We start from the raw sequence: 20,820 nt of genomic DNA on the forward strand, positions 1-20,820 counted from the left end.
AATGCATGGTAAGCATTAATACATAGTCACACTACTTACCTTCCAGATGAAGATTGTTGAATTGGCTATTATAGTATTATTGCATGCAAATATAATGAACATAAATGTTTTTATCAGTTTCAGTTTTTGTGTTCTTTTTTCCATGCTCACAGAAATAAATTAGTTTAAATATGAATTATTTGATATAATGAAATATTAGTACCTTGTTATTGTTATAGAAATGTGTATTGAATTAATGTTTCCTATTCAGTTTTGTATCTTTGTCAGTCAAAGTAAAATTTAAGAACAATAAATGTAATATTTTGTATAAATTTAATGTTGACATTCCTAACTTTGTAATTAGAATGCTAAGCTGACATCTGTGGTATCTATATTATCCCCCAGTAAATTCACATCGTCATAGACGAACAGTTTAATTTCAGTCCCACCTGGTTTTCCTGGACCTTCCTAATGGCATATTCTAAAGCAGAGTTGAAAAGGAGGGGCAATAAAGCATACCTGGTTTTCTTGGACCTTCCTAATGGCATATTGTAAAGCAAAGTTTAAAAGGAGGGGCGATAAAGCATCTCCTTGTTTTAGCCCATTCTGGATAGGAAAATTATCAGACAAATGTTTACCTATATGGACTTTACTACACATTTCGTTTAAACACATTTTAATCAGCCTAACTAGTTTCATGGGTATCCCAAACTGTATCAGAATACTGTACAATACTTACCTTCTAACTGAATCATAGGCTTTCTTGAAGTCTATGAATGAATAGCTGATGTACTGTCTCATTGTACTCCCATTTTTTCTCCAGTATTTGGGAAATGCAACTCTGACTATAAAGAAGTGTCGCTGGCAAGAGCCAGCAGCACATACAAAAGACAGAGCCGTCCTCTCGTCAGAGAGGGCACCTCGCAGAAATAAGACCGTAACTGTCAAATGGTAATAATTAATATCTGGTCATAAGCCCCAGATGGGGCTCGACACCAAGACTTACTGACTGACTGGCCGTCAGTCGCAATGTGATTTTGACTTTTAGAAGTGTGGTGTGGGTGTTGGAAGCAGTAATATTGTTGGTACTATACTTCAGTTCTTCAAACTCAAGTTCATCTGTGTATACTGTGCAACTTATAATAAATATTATAGAACAGTTCAACAAGTGGTTGTCTCTTCATATAACGACATCCCACATTGATGACAGTAAGTTTTCTGAACAGTGCAGCTATGAAGTTCAGTATTATTGTTTGTTCCAACCTCACAGGAGTACCCTCAGCCTCTTCTACATGGGGCTCAGAAAAAAAAAATGCTGTTCATATAAGACCATGATGTGAAGATTCGTTGAACACAGATTACAACAGAGGAATATAGAGTGATTGAAGACGAAATTACAAGAAGACTTCATGGTGATCTGAAGTGATGGTTTCTGTATTAATATCCTTCGTCAGAAAAAGACTAGTGAGGACGGATAATCCTAATGTGTGAGGAACGTCGAACTGAAAGTGTGTAGAATGGCAATATACCTGTAGTACATTTCGATGTTTAAGTAAGGTTTTAAATATGAAGCTTGTTAAGTAGGTTCATCTCAACATAAAGTCGCATTTTACAGTGTGAACTTCATTTCATACTTGTCTGTGGAAAGAAACCAGGTACAGCACTGCTGCCACTACTGCTATGAAAATACTCATATTATGTCTGAATATCGCCTATTACTAGCCAAATCCTCTTTTTCCTGGTCCTTTTGCATTTAACCCTTGACACATCCAGATCATCAGGATTTGTGAATGCATCGACCTATCTGGACCTATTCAGCCAATTCCGGCCTCCTATAAAACTCCTTCTTTTTTTTTCATTTTTTCCTGCAACTCGTCTCAATGCTAAACACGTAATATTCAAGGTTGAAGTATATCCGTTTCTCTCGGTACTACTTTCTGTGATATTAGTGATTCGTGGGCACGGGTCTCTCGCTCTCTCACACGCTTACTATTCTTTGTGATATTAGTGATCGGTGCTGACGAATCTCTCACGTTCTGCAGACAAAAATCCCTGTCCCTCTTGGTGGCATTTGCTACAGGAATGGATTTTTGTGATTTTGTATCTCGGATAGTCTAAGGGGTCTAAGGAAGTAACTTCGTTACTGGATATTATGATAGTACTTTTATGCTTCATGATCAGCACAGTCGAATAAAAACATAATTCGTTTTTCTAAAATAAGCATAGTGTATTCGGCTTAGAAAACCGACCGTCTGTTCACCATTCGTCCATGCTATTTGCTTTAGTCATTCTGAACATAGACGTATAAGAACGAATAGCGACTTACCCTTTTGCTATAGTTCGGAAACTCTCTGACTGTTTGGCAATTAGTTGGGCCACGTAAATGGGAAGAAATACGAAGACGAAATAGAAATTAAGCAGATCTCTTTGGGTCACATGCAAAGGCAGCTCTTTTTTTTTAGTCTTAACTAATTAGTTGATCAGCTTCTCAAAAAATCCATAGCATTTTACGCAACCCAAAGTTCAATAACATGTCAGCTAGAGCATAATAATGATGATGATGAAATGGTGTATAAACAGGGGCTCATTGTTGGTGACGTTGGTGACACTGGCTGGTAATTCGTGATTGGTGGTTATTAGAAATTAAATGCAGAAAGTCGTCAGGTTCCATCGGGTGTGTGAATGTGCTTATGTCATTTAGTGCAATTTTAAATTTGGTGTATTCAAGAAAGATAACAGTGCGATTTGAGGTTGCCACAGGAGTAAGTAACAAGATAGCGGTATTCTGTAATGCAGTACTGTGTAGTTTTATATATAGAAACCAGCGTTTCCAAGGAACCTGTTGGTTTCCCCGAAAAGTTGATGCCTGTCTGTCAAAGCTCCCTGCGACGCACCCCAAGAATATCGGAAATCTGAAGGATGTTATTGAATATTTGCAGTAAGGTTGCATTGTAATTTGTGATACACCTGTATAGTTGAAAGCTATCCTTGTAACACGCCGTGAAGGCTCATAGATTTGTGAGACGTCGAGGCTCCCACACTTTAGCCACAGATGGCGGTAAGGTTGTCAGCATTACGCGTCGGCCGCCCGTTACCCCACAGGAAGATTCATGGTTATCATTTCTGTTAGAGGCTTAGTCGACTCCAGGGCTCTAGTGTGTTTGGAAGATTTAGGTAAATTGTAAATTCTACCTGATCGGGACTCGAACCGGCGACCTTCCGACTTGTAGCATAGTGCCTCAACCAACTAACACAAATTGTTGATTGAAATTTGTTGTAATTAGCCCTACATTTTGTTCTGTGTGTAATCCAGTTGGTGTTACACCAAAAGAACCAGCATATTGCAGCGTAAATTACAGTGATGTAATGTGATGTGGGTTCAGAACCATGCCAGTTTTTTGAGACGTCAGTGTTATGTTGGTGGGTGGGTAGGCAGGTAAGTCTTAGGTTTTTGTAGATATACAAGGTGTCCTAACAGGAAAGGTAAGTATTCTGGGAGGTCATAATATTGGTCATTCTAACCAAAAGAAAGTATGTATGTACATACATGCTATTCTTAACAGTTTTCAAGATAGAGCTATTTCACTGTACAGTTCCAAAATTGCTGATAAGAGATAATACAATACATAATACATACTGGTTTTAATACCGTTGCTTATTGGTCAAGTGTAAAAGTTTGTACATCCTACGTAGTGTAATACATTTTCGAAAATTCCACCATCAGCATCAATGCAGTTTGCAAGTCACGTGAGGACATGGCGTGTTGTCCATCTGTGCAGTGTACAGTGTAATCTGCACTGAAATAGCTCTGTCTCAGAAACCGTTCAGAATAGGACACATGTACATATACACTTTTTGCTTAGAATTAATGATCCTGTGACCTCCCAGAATATTGACCGTTTCTCCTGGGACAACCTGTGTATATCCCAGATATTTGTGTGCTGTTTAATGATGCTGTCCGTAGCTGGGCTGCAGAGCTTTGAATGTTAAAGTGATGGATGACTTGGAAATTATGTTGAAGGAAGCAGCTGGTTGAGTTGCTGTCCTGTCATTTTCCAAGCGGGACTGAGAAAAATCACAGAGAACCTCAGGATAACCAGTGTCCCCACTGCAGTTCAAACAGAGTGTCTTCTAAATATAAGTTCAGGGCATTGCTGATAGATGAACCTGTTTGATATCTACATGTCATGTTTTATAATTTAGTACAGGAATATATCCATTCTAAAGGTATTTCTCCCATACTGCATGCTACCTGTCCCACACACTCTACCCTCCTTGATCTGGTCACCATAAGAATATTCAATAAAGAATACAAATTTGAACTCTTATTTTTTCTGAGTCCCGTTACTTCCGCTTTCTTAGGTTCAATCTCATCAGTACCATATTCTCAGACACAATCTGTGTTCTTTTTTAGAGTGAGAAATCAAGTTCTACATCCATAAAGAACAAGAGATAAAAGTATGATTCTGTATCTTTTAATATTTACATTTGTAAATAGGAGATGGAAGAATACAAGACTTTGGACTGTGTGGTAGCGCATATTTCCTTAATTTGATCTGCTCCTATTGTCTTTGTGCATTTAATTTTTATGTGTTACTGCCATTCTTGAATATTTGAACTTCGGAAGCTGATATAGCATTGTTAAATAATATGTATAAAGTTAGCCTAATCATTATTAAAACTTCCAAACAATTTATAATACAGAAGTTCCTTTAAATGATATGTATAAAGTTCATGTAATCATTATTAACACCTCCAAACAATTTATAATACAGAAGTTCCTGTAAGTTTCAAGTCCAGAGTCTTTCTCATAGCAGCATTATGTTTTGATATGTTGTTTGTTGAATTTGTAACTTAATTGTGTAGTGTTATGGTGGACTTTGTGTATTCCTAAGCTTTTTTTATAATTTATCTGTTTTCAGGTGTGTTTTATAGCTGTCATGGCAGATTATTTTGAAGAAATGGGCTGGAAGCCTTTGGGCCAAGGACAAACACCAGACCATCTTTTACATTTGGCAAGACTGCTTAGGGATTTTGGAATGTGGGAAGAGTTGGGCCATGGGCACAAGCTGCCACCTTCTGCCTCAAAGGCTTCCATTTTGAACTTGAAGGAAAAGGAAATTACAGTGTCAGGTAAATATTTGTAGCCATGGATGTGTGTGTGTATATATGTTCAATATTAAATTACATTAAGAAATATTTTAAATTTATTACAGACTGTGTGTTCATTCAGATGCATAATATTAATTGGTAATTAGAAATTAAATCTTTGTATAGGCATTCTCTATTTGTTTATCCCTTCTCTGTTTAAGTGTTTTGAAGAATTTCAGTACAATTGCATGATGTGATAAATGACAGGTAGAGGCTGAAGTTCTAGAGTTTAACTCCCCACAGTTTAGCTACAATGTTTAAAAGGATAATTCTCGTTTTGTTGAGCCTTCGTGATTCTTACCATATTTTTAGTAACAATCTGTCAGTCATTTAACTGAAATGAGCACTGTGCCTTTTGCTGTGCTAATGCTTCTAGAACTGTTCAAATGGAATAGAATAGGAAGGAAATGGGTTTAAAATAATGGTGTATATGTTCTGAATGCATTCAGATTTATTGAAAGCCATATAGAAAGTTTTTTTTTTTTTTTTCAGTTTAGTGAAGTTTCCAGTGCAGTGAATTTTTGTTTGACTAACATAATAATTTATTTGAAATTAAAGCTAAAGTTGAAGTTATAATTAAAGTTGATATTGAATTTAATATTAAAATGTTTGTTATTACTGTACATTGGCTGATTACAATAAGACAATAAAGTTACAATACTTAAAATTGTTTACAATAGATTACAGTAGATTACAATAGTTAAGATTTCATATAGTGTAAGGTGGAATCCATATTAGGTCCCGCTGGCATGTCAGCTTCCACATGTCCTATTGTACCTGTACTGGTGATAATGCTTGTGGGAACATCCCACATATCATATTTATACAGCACCCACTTTCCCGCTCACTTTTCACCATCACTCGCCCTAGCCAATCACATTGCTTCCAACGCTCAGCATTTATACAGCACTTGCTGTCTAGCCCACATCCAGATCATTATATGTGCTAGCCAATCAGCTCTCTGCAGGACCGCCAGCAAGCCCCAGCTACTTTTGTGCACAGTTCCCTACAGGGACTACATGCTCCGGGCTCCACATCCATTTCCCCGCTCGCCTGAACTTATGAGCATCAATTCTCGCGAGGGGGGGAGTGATGTGGGAACATCCCACATATCATAGCACCCACTTTCCTGCTCACATTTCACCATCACTCACCCTAGCCAATCACGTTGCTTCCAACGCTCGCATTTATACAGCACTTGCTGTCTAGCCCACATCCAGATCATTACATGCGCTAGCCAATCAGTGCTCTGCCAACGTGATTGGCTAGGGCGAGTGATGGTGAAAAGCGAGCGGGAAAGTGGGTGCTGTAGAAATATGATATGTGGGATGTTCCCACATGCTTATGGTGAATTTGATGGAATGATGTGGGTTGCTTCTCTCTTGGTTAACATGGTATGATTTTCTAATAGGGCTGTCATCTGTTGTTTTAGTAAGGTTTTACGGTCTTTTTCTATTGCAACTTGGTATTATGGCTGAAACATAATACTGTTAGTTTTTCTCACAGGGTTTAAGTTTGTCATTGTGAATAATATATGTATGTGTTACTTATGTTCAAGTGTTGTCTGTATGGAGCATAGACATTATGAGTAATGTGTGTGTTTTATGGAGTATGCGTGTGCTGTTATCAGGTGATTATGAATTAATGTAGTGTTTTGAATATCGGCCTGCACAAATTTCAGGCTGTGGGTCACCATGGCACCTAAAATTTTCATATTGTCTAGAATTTTCTTTCATCTACAGCTAGTGCATGATTCATCACTTATCACAGTGAAAATCTTTTATTTCCTCTTTATCCCTCTTTTATCTTTAATTCCTTCCCTCCTTTCTCCCTTATTGTTTTCCCATTCTGTTTATATCTTTGTTATGACATCTTCCTCTCCCCCTTCACTCCATCTCTTCCTTTCATGTTTTTATTTCCTTCACTCCAGTTCTTCCTTTGTTTCTTTGTTCCTTTATTTACTTCCCTTCTCTGGTATTCTTTCTCCTTCAGTTTTGGTTGTACATGCTGTCATCACTCCCTGCCCTGTATCTGAGCTACAGCAGAAGATAGTTCACATTTACTCTCATCCTGGAAGGGTACACATTTTCTATAACTCCAGGAGCCACCTCCATAAACAAGAAACCAGAATAGAAAACAAAATACCTCTTTAAAGAACTAACTGTATACTATGTATATGCCTATGTAAATGTTTGGTGTTCATACATTAATGAAAACCATCAGATTGTTCACCTGAGGTATTTTGTTTTCTATTCTGGTTACTTGTTTATGGAGTTATAGAAAATTTGTGCAGGCCCGGATGTAGGTGTTTTTCTTATGAAGATTACTATTGCTGATTAGGTAAATGTGATAACCTGTCTTTAGACTATTTAAGTGTGTCTTCTCTTTTGCCACTTTGTGATGTCCATGATGTTGGTTACTTCGCCATTTGTTGTGTATTTAATATATGATGATAGTGTTTTCAATCAACATTGTTATTGCCAGTTGACTGTGGATATATTCATTAAGTGTCGTGTTAAAGGCCTGTCCTATTTTTCCAATATACCTTAGTGGGCAATCTAGACATCTGAGTTAAGGTTTATCGCTTTGGCTATATTCATCTGCTGGTGATTTTGGTTTTTTTTGCTAGTAGTGTGTGTTCCTGAATTGAAGAGAGTGCCTATTTGTATATTTGGTGAAATGTAATTTTTTAATGCTAGTGGGGTGGGACACTAAGTCCCTGTACTGCGGCAACTTCTGGCCTATAGTACCAGCCCCAGTTGATAGGTGAGGGTGATTGTGGAGCAATTGATGGAATGAAGATTGGTAGGGAAACCGAAGTACTCGGAAGAAACTTGCCCCAGCGCTATTTTGTCCACCACAAATCCAACTTGACCAGACCCGGGATCGAACCTGGGCCGCCGTGGTGGGAAGCCAGCGACTAACCACTTGAGCTATGGTGCAGCCTTTGGTGTGAGGTATGTTGGGGTATTGCTTAATGATTATGGTTTTGTCTTGAAATTTTTGTCTTATTTGATATTGGGTTTATGTAGTCTATTTATTAATTGATGCTTGGTATTTGATGTTCATGTGGATGGTATGACTCACTGTGAATTATGTATGGTTATGGGTTTTCTGCATGTGAGAAGTTTAGTTTGACTTGTTGGATTTGGTTTTGGGATTCTTTATCTAATTTCCACCTTCAGTTTCATAAATTAGAAGAGTAAAAGTGTGAGTTGTGAAAGGGCATAGAAAGATTTCTAGTATATCTTTTAAACGAGTTCAAGTACGGTTTATGATTCTCCTAGTAAGACTGATGATGTTTTTGTAACAGGTGAACAGTGTCCTGTATGTTTGAAAGAATATACCATTGGAGAAAGTGCAAAAGTGATGCCATGCAAACATTCCTTTCATTCATCATGTTTGTTGCCATGGTTACAAAGAGTAAGTGTAATACCGATTTTTCATGAATATGAAATATTAAGAAAACTACCTGTGCCTGGCCAAGGTTTTTCTTAAAGTAAATTGTACTGAAATAATGAAACAGTTTCTATATTACAATTATTGCTGTTGTACCACATGGTGATCACTTCATGATTAAAACACTTATGAATCAGTAGAAGAGGGTCATCTGTATGCTATAAATATAGTTATGGTTACCTGGCAGCGAGACCAGAGCTGGCAACATGGAGAAAACTAGGCAATAGAATTTTATACACAGGAAGTAGTCCTCTTTCCAAACTCTGGTATCAGTTCTCTTTTTCACATTAGAATGATTAATAAATCTGTAAGTTTTAAATGGTATCTGTGAAGAAAAGAAAGATGGGTTATAAATATTGAATGTACCGGTACAGCAAATTGATTTGTGTGTGTATGGTGCAGGCATGTGATTTGTACTACAGCAGACTGAGAAATAAAATAAAAGTGGACAAATCAGAAAACCTATGTAGTTGGCTGGTACATATGTTCTTCAGTGATAAGTGCTGAGACATACTGCAAGACACAAATAAATTACATTGCTAATAACAGATACAAACTTTTGACAGTAAACATATAGACACCTGCACACTTTAATATAGTGAAACTAAAAGCCCCCATGTTCCTTCAAACATAATAAAATGTAGTAAAACACATTTAAATTGTAAATACATTTTGGGGGGAGGGTGACTTTTGACAGCACCACAGGCGTGTATTATAAAACTGGTTGGTCAGTGACGGTTGCTAAGTCAGGAAGGACTTTTGGCCGTGGAAATTTTATTCTGTCTGCTTATGCTAAATTATTACTGGAACTGTGCTGCACGGTGAAACTAGAAATCTTATGAATAGAAGGGACCGGCCTGACAGGGTTCTGCACAAGGAGGAGTAAATATGGAATATTATATTGTACACAAATGAATACTTCATTAAATATTGTAGCCTTTATTGTTATTTGGAATAGATACTGGCTCCCCATCAATAGCCACTTATGCTCTTGATGTCAGTTCTTTGCCCAGTAATTACTTCATTTGTAATGTTACTGCTTAATCATGCGCTCTCCTTTTCTTTCTTGCCACTGAACTGAAATGAACTGAACTGGAAGCTGACGTAGTTCTTGAATTCGCTAATGGACTTAACTAGTGGACTGCACTGACTAACTAAATGCTAATCTGCTTTGCACCGAGTTCACTAACTCTTGTCCGCTGCATTTGGATTGTCTAATGATGTGGGATGTCGATGCTGGCAGAGACAACCACATAAAACTATAACAACAAATGTTTATCGCTCTTAAAGTGGGTATTACAGATGAGCAGGGAGCACATCTGAATAATACTGGTGGAGACTGCCTTCATAGTGGGCTAGCCTGGGCTAGTGATGCTGGTGGTATTGGAGACCCCCAACAGGGCCGTTTTCTGAAGCCGGATGAAACTCTTGCAGGAGCAGCTAGTAGATGCTCCTATCGGCGAGACTGGCTGGCCAGTGACGCTCTTGGTGCAGTGGGTCAGCAAGGGCTAGAATGAAGCCTTTGTTGTGGTGAGCCAGCCAGTGTGGCATGCTTCCTTGTAGCAGTCTGATGTTACTTCTTTGCTATGGCCCAGTGATTGTGAACCGGCAGGATAGTGGCGAGACTGGCTGGCTGGCTGGTTGGCGGGCCTACCATGTGTGTGCAAGCAGAGTCAGCTGCAGTGCTGTTACTAGTAGAGTTCCTGCTGCTGTGATCTCTTGATGCAAACCTAGCGGTGACTGATGTGGCTGCTGCTACTGTGTCGGAGGCCCGCATCTTTATACTTTTGCTGCTAGGCGATGCGCAAACGAATGGATGTTGGAGCTGCTATGGTGATTGGTAATTAGGGAGCGCTTGTGTGGCAGTACAGACAGCCAGGTTGCAAGCTGCGCTTGCTGCACTGTGGGAATTGAGTTGTCTGTTTAACTGTGGGAGGTTCCCACAATGATATCTGTGCTATGCTGCAGCTGAACTCATTCAGACCAAACTGCTTTTGTGTAAATTTTATAGCTTTATATGCATAGGATCCTCTGAGAAGGTGCTTTTGATTGCTGGAGTGACCTCGGTCTTCTGCATTTGCTGAGTGGTCTTTTGGACCTGTGTGTAGGGGGGGAGTCCAGGTATTCTATGAGGCATGTAGGTAAAGTGACACAACAGACACGCTGCTCTCCAGGTCAGCCATCGCAAAACCGCAAACTCACGGAAACACAACAATGGAAATACGTTCACCAACAATAAACCCAACCACTCAACTCGACGCCGCTTGCCACACTGATTCAAAAAGGATGTGTGAGGAGACACCTAGCGGTATTTTGATGTACTCATTACCATTCGCGCGCAAAATTCAAATTTCGGTAACTTTTGGATTGCCCCACGTATGTGCCTGTGTGACATGAATTAGTAGATATTTGTGTAGAGAGCTGGATGGTGATTGAAAGTATTTTGTAAATCAAACTTATTCTAAATCTTTTGTTAATTTTATTGGTATGTTACTATAATTGGTTTATCATCCTTACATCTTTTTCATAAGGGAAATTTTAAAGATTTCAGTGAGGCCATTCAGTTCTGCAGGAAGAAATAATTTTAATTTCAACAACCACTTCATGTGTTTCTTTGTTGCAGACCAACTCTTGTCCTCTGTGTCGTCATGAACTACCAACTGATGACGAAGAGTATGAAATGTACAGGAAAGAGAAACTAAGAGCAAAACAGCGAGAGGCAGAGTTAGACACTCTACACAATTCAATGTTTACTTAACATGTGATATGAAATATACTAAAATGCTCTATAAAATACGGGCCATTTTGATACCATTTATGACTATGAAATACTGGTTCAGATCCTGAGTTGAAGATATATCAAAGCATTATTTTAGAACATGATCATGCAAGTATTTATTTTGCATATCAATGGCTTTACGTGTTAAAATATCCCTAATTCCACATTCACATAAATTTGTATTATAAAGTTAACTTATGCATGGATTTATTTATGGATTATGATATCCTTTTTGCATTCTGAGCTCTATTATAGCCCTAATAACTGATCAGGAGATTATATATTTATTGTACTGTGGTTTTGTATGCACATATGGTTGAACTTTTCTGTAAAGTTTGAGGGTATTAGCTTTATTTGCTCCAAGTTATTCTGCCACTCCTTCTTATATGTGTTTAGATAACATATAATTGGCTGTAGGATGGTACTGCACATTTATGATTGTTTTCATTTTAATTTCTTTTTTTAGCTAGTATGTCCACTTCTTCGTTGTGTGTTATACATGTGTGCCCTGGTATCTAGATCAGTTCTCCGATTACTTTTTCATTTGGTATAGTAGGTATAATATAATGAATACCAGTTGGCTTTGGTGGTTATGTCTGGTGCTTTGAGAGTTTGTAATATTTTAAATGGAAGGAATATACAGTGTACACATTATAGTAGTACTTCTTTCTCGCCCTCAATGACGTTGCCTCGGGTGTAGTTATGAATGCCAAGTGGTGTTAGAACCAAGTCGAAGGACTTGAAGGCAAGAAAAGAGAACAGCGTTCAGGGTGTGAGCGTGAGATTTTCTTCAGAGATTAATGGACCTTGCTCCGACAAGAGAGGGTTTATGGAAGAAGTCTCTGGATCACACTTTACTGATGAAATAATGTACTTGATTTATTTGACAACACTACATGATTTTACCAGTCAGTCACTTTATGTCACAGATAAATCTGTTCTGGTACACAACTGTACACGACACCCAGTGGTTGTATTGAATACTACTAGACTATTGATGCTGTATATACACATACTGAATGTGATACTCTGATGATCTGCCCCTTGCCATCTGAAATCAGTCCTTTAAATACTCTTGGATGACACAATACTTCAGAATTTTCTGCATCAGGATTTTTCTTGAAGCTTCCACACTGTTCCACAAATTGAGAATGTTCTGGAAGTTTCTTTAATTGAGCTGGTGGGAAGAGTAAGTGGTTCACATGCCACACTGGCTATCAAAGATTGTTCTAGTAGCTCTTATCTAAACATTCCTCACCACTAATTCTTAGAATAGTTAATGCAAAATTGAGTATAAGTCACATTTAGTACAAGATTGGTATTAAGTCCTAAGTCTTGAGGCTGCGCCATAGCTCAAGTGGTTAGTCACTGGCTTCCCACAATGGCAGCCTGGGTTCGATCCCGGGTCTGGTCAAGTGGGATTTGTGGTGGACAAAGTGGAGCTGGGGCAGGTTTTCTCCGAGTACTTCGGTTTCCCCTGCCAATCTTCATTCCACCAATTACTCCACAATCACCCTCACCTATCATGTGGGGCTGGTACAATAGGCCAGAAGTGGCTGCAGTACAAGGGACTTAGTCCCACCCCACTAGCAATAAAAAAATAAGTCCTAAGTCTTAATATTTACGAATTAGGCCAGTAGGTAATGATCAGTTAAAAAATATAGAGATCTATATATACATGTAAGCTATTCCACAAAATTTAATTTTTATATTAAATCTTTGTGTAGTAGGAAATAACCCATATCGTCCTTGGGGAACTAGTAATTGCGCAGTTAATGAAGAAATTAGCCCCCTTTTATGGAATTCGATGGTTCGTTTACAAGAACCTGCAGAAAGAGACAAAGTGACTCCTAGAATCGTGACTACTAGTATCATCCTCCATTTCATTTGTATACTTTGTAATGGTGAAGCACAGCAGCTGTGAAGGATCACTATGACAGTGAGTATGGTGGTAACGCAACCACTATGATATCACAAATTATACATTATGCTGCTATCTATTTGCAACTTTCAGGCTGTCTCTGCAAAATGTCTGCATCCACTGCCAAGAGCGCAGGCTGTATAAAGGGTACTAAGCCTCCTGAATCCAGAGTTCACATATCCATGAATAATTTTGCATTCATGATCTCTTGTACTGCAGTCGTTCTTAGAAGTGTGTCTGAGTAATAACACTTCACTCATCTATCAGGAGAAAGTTTCTCAGCAGTCGAAACTTCATTTACATCAGTCCAGCACACCCTTACTGAAATGCACTGGACATTGTGGTCTATAACATTCACAGAAGACATATTCATAAGTGTATAGAGAAGCTGAAGTTGGGTAAACTTGAATGAAACATCTGTTTCCATCAGAGATAACTGTATTCAACCTCATAACTTTGTTCACAACATACACCTGAATTATACTATATAAATTTGTCCATCAGTCACAATTCTACATTCCAGCGAATAACTGATGGACTCGAATGTTGATAAAATCAGTTTATTGAGATGTTTGTTATGTGCTACATGTTTTGGTCATTAGTCATTTAGTCGAGGCATACACAAGAGGATGCAGAGCATATGAATTACACCTGAATGCTATTTAAAACATGATCTTCAGTTACATTAATGTATTATAAATTACATATATAATGTGATATGCCAGAAAACTGGAATGGTTGAGATCAGAGTTGATTTCCTAGACAATGACCAACGTTCCTGCTACATCGGAACGCATCCATTGCTATACAGTGACTAACATCCTAACATTTTCCACCGTTACACATGAATTGTTAAAGCAACGTTTCGATAGCAGCGAGTAGAATGAACCCTTCAAGATGGTATTGTAGCCGTACGCACCCTTCGTGGAGGTATCTTATCTGTTTATGCCTGGCGATTGGGTTTGGCTGTGGAAGTGAGATGCCCCGGAGGGTTCATGGTCCTCTGAACTGGCCTTTTGTTGCGAGGGACTGAAGGGAGGTTGGTGAGTCCATTGCATTCAAGGGGGAGTAGGTATACCTTCTTCCGTCCATGCCTGTGGGGGTGGAGGACCTGTGGATCGAAGCTTCGAGAAACTTCTAGAAGGTGTGCAGACCGGAAGGGGTCCGTGTATTTGGTCATGAAAACCTCCCAGTGGAAAGTTCGAGATGGCTAAGAACGTGGTTTCTGGAAGCAGCAGCGGGGGTAAGGGGTGAGTTAGTGGGTAGAGGCCAGGGAGTGAGGGTGTTCATGTGGAACCTGTGCTAGGGGGTTAACCGATCGAGCCCGCATCCAAAAAAACGACGTAAGCGAGCCAACACCCGTGTACCCCTGGGATATAAGACTCATTCCGCTGAATTTAGTCGAGGCATACACCGCGTCGAAGTGAAGCGTGTGGGGACGGGTGTAGCATTCCCTATCGAGTCTGTGTGGAAGTTATAAAACTCCAGCTTCAACAAGAGACGAGTTCAGTTTGTAGCTGATCTTAGAAGAGTAGTCAGTCTTCAATTGGCTTCGAGGCAGTAACTGTGATTGTGAATAATTGTACTTGTAAGTGTAGAGGAGATAGGCCAATAAACATATTTGCTAAATTTGAGACCTTTGTGAATTTATTTCTTGTGTTACATAGGCAGCATGTGACAATATATTACAAGGTTTCCACATATATTAATTGCAGTAATATGATGAAACTCAGGAATCTGAAAGAGTCTTGTTAACAAGGTAAATATTGAATTTAATAATATATAAAAAGCAATAAAACAATTGCAGAACTAGGATGAACCTTATGAATCTGAAAATATACTCATATTTACAAGTTTAATACCAAATGGAATATTGTAACCACAGTAATGAAATAACATAGTGTAATGTCGTGCAGCATTCTAGCAGAATTAATAATGCAGGATATTCAAACTTTCCCTGTCCATACCAAGGTCCTGTAAAAGTAAAACATATTGTCTGAAAGCTAGAAATAATTCTTCATCAGCCAATATCAAAAGCATGGTGAAGGTATTAAATTATGGGACCATGTCTAAGAAAGTTAATGCAGACATAGGTCAAACTTAATTGTTGGTTTCATTATAAATTTATAATATTTAACCACTACATTAACAACAAAAGATATTTAGGACTAGAATATAATAGGAAGCTGGGCTTCATGTATTCTGAAGGGAACATGTCTTTAGTTTCTGAGTAAATTTCATATAGTGTTCCTTGTAATGGGTTACTTAAAGTTAGGAAACCAAAACTGAATTAATGTGATTGGTACCATAGGAATTAAATTATCACGATGGTAACAGTAGCAACAATGATTAAGCAACAAACAATAAAACTATTACATCATGAATAATAATAATAATAACCTTACACGAACAGATGGGAATGTCAATAAAAAGTAATTTCAAGAGGTGAGTGAGGACATTGTATCAGAAGTCGGTAACCAGTGTAAGCAGTCGGATTCAGACACTAGGACACTACGATCCCACCGGTGATAAACATCTGCGTCCCTTATCCCTTTGCACGATAATCAGCTCTAAGATCTCTTTACAGGTAACCAGATGATTGAAACTCCCAGTTCACCCACGGCCACACCGATCAACCATCTCATCTCCCCTCTCCTTCAAAAACTGTTTATTTCACTCAGCAAACTACGAAATCTCTGCAAAAATTTGTACCTACTCAGCCACCTTACATCTGTGTGCAAAATGATATCCAGTGTCCCTTCCTCAAGAGTTAGATTGAAAAGCCGTTTTTGAAGTGATTTACCACAAATTGAATTTACAATTTTAAAAGCTATGTCTATAACAGTCTTTGCATTGAGTCTCCTGCTTTCCAAAACTTACTGGTGAATGATCCAGTGGTAAGAAAGGAAATCAGGGAAGTCGTCATGCTGTCTACGGAGGGCAATAAAACCATTAACCTGACCTGTCATTGATTTTGCCCCATCAATATTAATGGAAACAAGTTTATGTAATGGAACATTAGACTTTGTGACAGAAGACTAGAAAGAATTAAATATTTCCTGACCTGTAGTTCTACATTTTAAAGAAATCATTCCAAGTAGTTCTTCTCTGATGCTGAAATCTTCAAAAACCATCCGAATAGAAACTAGTGACTGGGCTGTGTCTCTGATGTCTGTAGATTCATCCAATTGGAGGGAGAAAGCAACACAATTGGAAACATCTTTCAACAACTGTTCAGTTATGTTTCCACACATTTCTAGTTGCCACACAATGGTGTTTCTTGATAATTGAAGATCTTGAATAGTAGCTATGATCTCATTCTTATTTTTAAATCCTTCAAAAAGATTATCAGCTATTTCAAGAATACACTCTTTTACAAATTCCCCTTCAGTGAAAGGTTTGCATTTTTTAATGATCAGATTGCTGACCTTGAAGGATGATTTGGTTGCATTGTTAGAAAGTGACCTTGGTTTTGCCATCAACTGTTGCTGAGCAGCTAATTTCGATTTAAGTTCTTTGAGCTTAAGTTTACGAATTTCACTTTTCGGTGGAAAATCAGCATGGAGAGCATTATAATGACGTTCCAGATTACCCTTTTTTGACAAGGATACCGAGGCGTTGCATTTTCCACTATATTGAGGCAACTGTTTTATCTGACACACACACACACACAGACGCTTTCTAAATTAATAAAATAACGTGGGCAGAGCATTTACTGTCCCTTTGATTACACTGAGCTCATCCCCAAACTCTATATTTGTTTAATGCACAGCAAAGCGACAAATCTCCACTAACAGCTAATATAATATTACATCTCGCTTGTTTGTTCAATGTATGGGGATTCACAGTTGACTGGAGGGAGGGAACGAAGTGAATCACATGTTCTGTCGATCACTCTTGCATCAGAACACACGCAGCTGACAAGTGATGAAATAAGTGTTCACGTGATAAGGATAGAGTAGGGACTCCCCACACTTAACACAAGTGTAAAGCAATTTTCACATGAATTTACATGCTTTTCAGGTATAATTTCCTTATAGGCCTATGAGATCGACCAAAAATCGTACCGCAATCGATGTGTTGGATATGCCTGCTCTACCTATACTAGAAGGACAAGCGGACACTGCCTAGAAACCTTTAAAATCGGAGATATAGTTTCTTACCCCCCCCCTTCTTCCTCCTCTTCCTCATAGAGCAGGATAGAACAGAGTCGAGTTGAGTTCAGTTGTGGAGTGTTAACCAGCAGACAACGGCATGATCACAGAAGCTGAAGAATCTCCATTGTTAAGATCCATTACAAGGAAATGACTAGTGAAAGAAGTTAGGGAAAACCTAGTATGTGCTCTAGTGATTTATAAAGTGTGTAGATCAGTAATAGCGCTATAATTTCTTGCAGTCCAAAGTCATGTGTATAACTGGCCAACAAATCCATTCACCAATCCAAACCCCATCTATAGTCACATCCCTAACATACGACAATATCATGCTGAATTCCTGGGAAAGCAGAAGAATAGTAACTCCTCCTGCCTTTTGCGTTGGATTGCTCCCAAGGCAGAGCATATCATTCTGCGCTCCATTTTGTAGCGCAATACAAAAATTGTAACAATCATGGTACAGTTTAAGTTTCTAAGTATTCCATAGATCCTTCTTTGGGCCAAACCAGAGGATGCAGAACATGTCATAATACAAATACAGACTTACTTCCATGCAATTATTTTAAATGTAGGGAGGTTCTTATCTATGTTCATTGGATCACGGAGACCTGTATATGTCGTGGCGTTAGCAGAGAGGTGCATGCGAATTTTTTCAATGAATTATTTATTTATTTATTTACTTCATATCCATGGATCATTATACATGATATAGGACAAGTCAAATACTTTACAATAATAAATAAGAATAAAATAATAATAATATACTAAGATAATACAATGATGATTCTAATAATAGAACTAATATAATTGTTTAACACACAACACCGCTGTATGCCTCAAGACCCGATCCTTCTATCCCGGCACATAATACCCTGGTATCCTCAATCTCGTTCCTGTAAGAAAAAATACAGAGTAGGGCAGTAGGCATTCCTGTAACATTACTAATATTAAAATCTACAAGTTAATTATTCTTGAAATATATGTTTACAAGCTATTAGAACTAGGATTTGTCCCCAAAGAAGAGAAACTCATCTATACTATAGAAATAATGATCAAGTAGGAATGTTTTCAAAGTATTTTTAAACTTGTATAGTACTGGTATCTCTTTAATATATTGTGGAAACTGATTTACTATACGAAGTACAATATTATTGAAATTGTTTTTGTATAGACTCATATTACATGGCACTATGAACAAGTCCTCTTTTCTCCTTGTATTGTGCAAGTGTATTCCTGAATTGGTTATGAAAACATTCAAATTGGTTTTTATGTAAACTAGAATTTCATATATATACAGACATGGTAAAGGTAATATATGTAACGATTTAAAATATTGTTTACAACTAATGGTTTTTGGGATTTGTATCATAGCTCTAATAGCTCTCTTCTGCAACCTAAAGATCAAGTTTGCATTTCCTGAATTGCCCCAAAATATCAATCCATATAAAACAAGGATTGAAAATAAGCATAATATAAGGTGCGAACAGTCTCTAACCCTGACATTCTTTTGAATACTTGTAAGGCAAAACATATTTTACATAATTTATTTGCTAGTTCTTGAGTATGTACAGTCCACCTTAGATTCTTATCCAACTAAACTCCCAAAAATTTTGTATGTTCTGTATAACTGATGACTGTATCATAGAGCTTTACTGATGGGCATTCGACTTGTACTTTTTGATATGTTCAGTTTGAAGTAGTTACAATTCACAGACCATATAAGGTGTTGAAAATGGTGTCTCTCTACATGTAGACATTACTCTCACCGGTTGATTTACCCTATGAAACTGTTCTACAGAAATATTTTAAATTTCTCTACGAATATTAATTTTTTGGGGGTGGGGGTTACTGTTGTATACTTTGCCCTTCAAACCACCACAGAAGAAAAAAGTCACAAGGATTAAGATCATATGAACATGAACGTCCTGGCAAAATTGATAATTGTGTATAATTGGTTCAGACGAATAAGATAGGTGTAATGCTATCAGAATGAACGCTGTTCATAGATGGCAGTCGACAAAAGCGCAGCTTGTGCTTGTGGTTGTTACCCTTTCGAGTTTTCAGGACGTGAAGCAAGATTCTGCAGAATGTACAGGCACGATGGGCACGATGGACACGTGACACGATCAGGCACAATATGAATCGGTGGAATTAGATGGCTGACCAATGGCTGTGTGTTATTTATACAATTAAAATGGCGGTATCGTCATTTGAATGCTCAGTGTTTGTATTCGTAGGTTGTCTCGCGCATTGCCCTTATGGACGTTCGTTTTTATTTACCGCCATATATACAATAAGTTTCTTGAGATTATACGATGCACTTTAAATATCCATTTTAAGTGAGATATAATGCAAGGAATAATTACTTCGCGCCAATGAAATTTCCAAACACTAGTTTGTGGTTGCATTCCGCAGTCTAGTAATGGTGATTGTCAAATTATATCTGTTTTAAATTTCATGCCTACTTTTACAGTATGACAAATAATCAGGATTCGAACTGTGTAATTTCTGGTGTTTTGTATCCATTTGGGGTCGTGTTGGATTTATAACTTCAGACAGCAACGTAGAAGATTTGGATTTAAGGTAAGTGTTGTTTTATCACTTATTTTTATGCTCGAATACCGTGGAGCTGAGTCCTTATGAAGCTACCAGTTCCTCAGTTACCCACGAATTTCCCAAAACCTTAAGGTTTCCACAATGTTTACAAGGGCCCACCACTAGTCTGTATCTTGATCCAGATCAGCCCAGACCATTCCACCCCACCCTGTTTATTTGATATTTGTTTTAGTATTATCAAGCCACCTACATTAAGATCTTCCTAGTGGTCTCTTTCCTTATGGCTTTCCCATCAGAATCACTTTCCCCCCATGTTTTTATTCTAATTACAATTTACCCAACCACCTCAGTTCTTGTATAGCAGTGATATCTAGTTTATGGCTATCTAGTTGTTGAAGTAGCATTTTTAGTCCTCCGGCTCTGTAAAGAGATAATACATTCCAAGATCCAATTCTCAAATCCTTTAAACATTTTCCAGGTCATCTTGAATAGGTCCGTCCGGCTACTCTTTCCTCGGATTTCTGAACAATTTAGTTTTTACAGTGTGAGGTCGTTAGCCTCACTCCCAACCCCCAACCTGGAGGACCAGGGTATCCCTCTCTGGTTCCTACCCCTTGACCTGTCCGGCATGTTGTATTCTATAGTTGTCAGAAGAAGAGTCACATGTTTGGAACAGGTTTTATTGTTAATAAAAAAAGGAAGCATCTTATTTTAGACTTCCAGGCAAAATCTCACAGAACATGTAGGCTACGAATTAAGGGAAAGTTTTTTAACTATAGCCTTATTTGTGCACATGCCCCAACTGAAGATAAAAGTGATGA

General features: G+C 38.1%; 2 protein-coding genes across 4 annotated transcripts in view; both read left to right on the plus strand.

Annotated features, from left to right (window-relative positions):
• Positions 1-2,088: 2,088 nt before the first annotated feature.
• LOC111872836 (E3 ubiquitin-protein ligase RNF181) lies at positions 2,089-12,022 on the plus strand. Of its 3 annotated transcripts, none has more exons than XM_023867044.2 (5): positions 2,653-2,741; positions 4,394-4,431; positions 4,902-5,112; positions 8,444-8,553; positions 11,213-12,022. In XM_023867044.2, the coding sequence occupies exons 3-5, from the start codon at positions 4,920-4,922 to the stop codon at positions 11,345-11,347; spliced, it is 438 nt and encodes a 145-aa protein (XP_023722812.1). In that variant the 5' UTR covers positions 2,653-2,741; positions 4,394-4,431; positions 4,902-4,919; the 3' UTR covers positions 11,348-12,022. The 3 variants fall into 3 exon arrangements, with proteins under 3 accessions (XP_023722810.1, XP_023722812.1, XP_023722811.1); XM_023867043.1 differs by having other exon boundaries at positions 2,655-2,741; positions 4,342-4,431; XM_023867042.2 differs by lacking the exon at positions 4,394-4,431 and having other exon boundaries at positions 2,089-2,741.
• A 7,547-nt stretch (positions 12,023-19,569) lies between these two features.
• The window catches only part of LOC111872797 (tyrosine-protein phosphatase non-receptor type 13-like), a 442,331-nt gene continuing 441,080 nt past the window's right edge, over positions 19,570-20,820 (plus strand). Inside the window, exon 1 of the mRNA XM_033754857.1 lies at positions 19,570-20,026. The gene's annotated coding sequence lies outside the window, so the exon portion shown is untranslated. The remainder of the gene's footprint in view (positions 20,027-20,820) is intronic.

The sequence above is a fragment of the Cryptotermes secundus genome, unplaced genomic scaffold (assembly GCF_002891405.2).
Source record: "Cryptotermes secundus unplaced genomic scaffold, Csec_1.0 scaffold79, whole genome shotgun sequence".
Taxonomy (NCBI): domain Eukaryota; kingdom Metazoa; phylum Arthropoda; class Insecta; order Blattodea; family Kalotermitidae; genus Cryptotermes; species Cryptotermes secundus.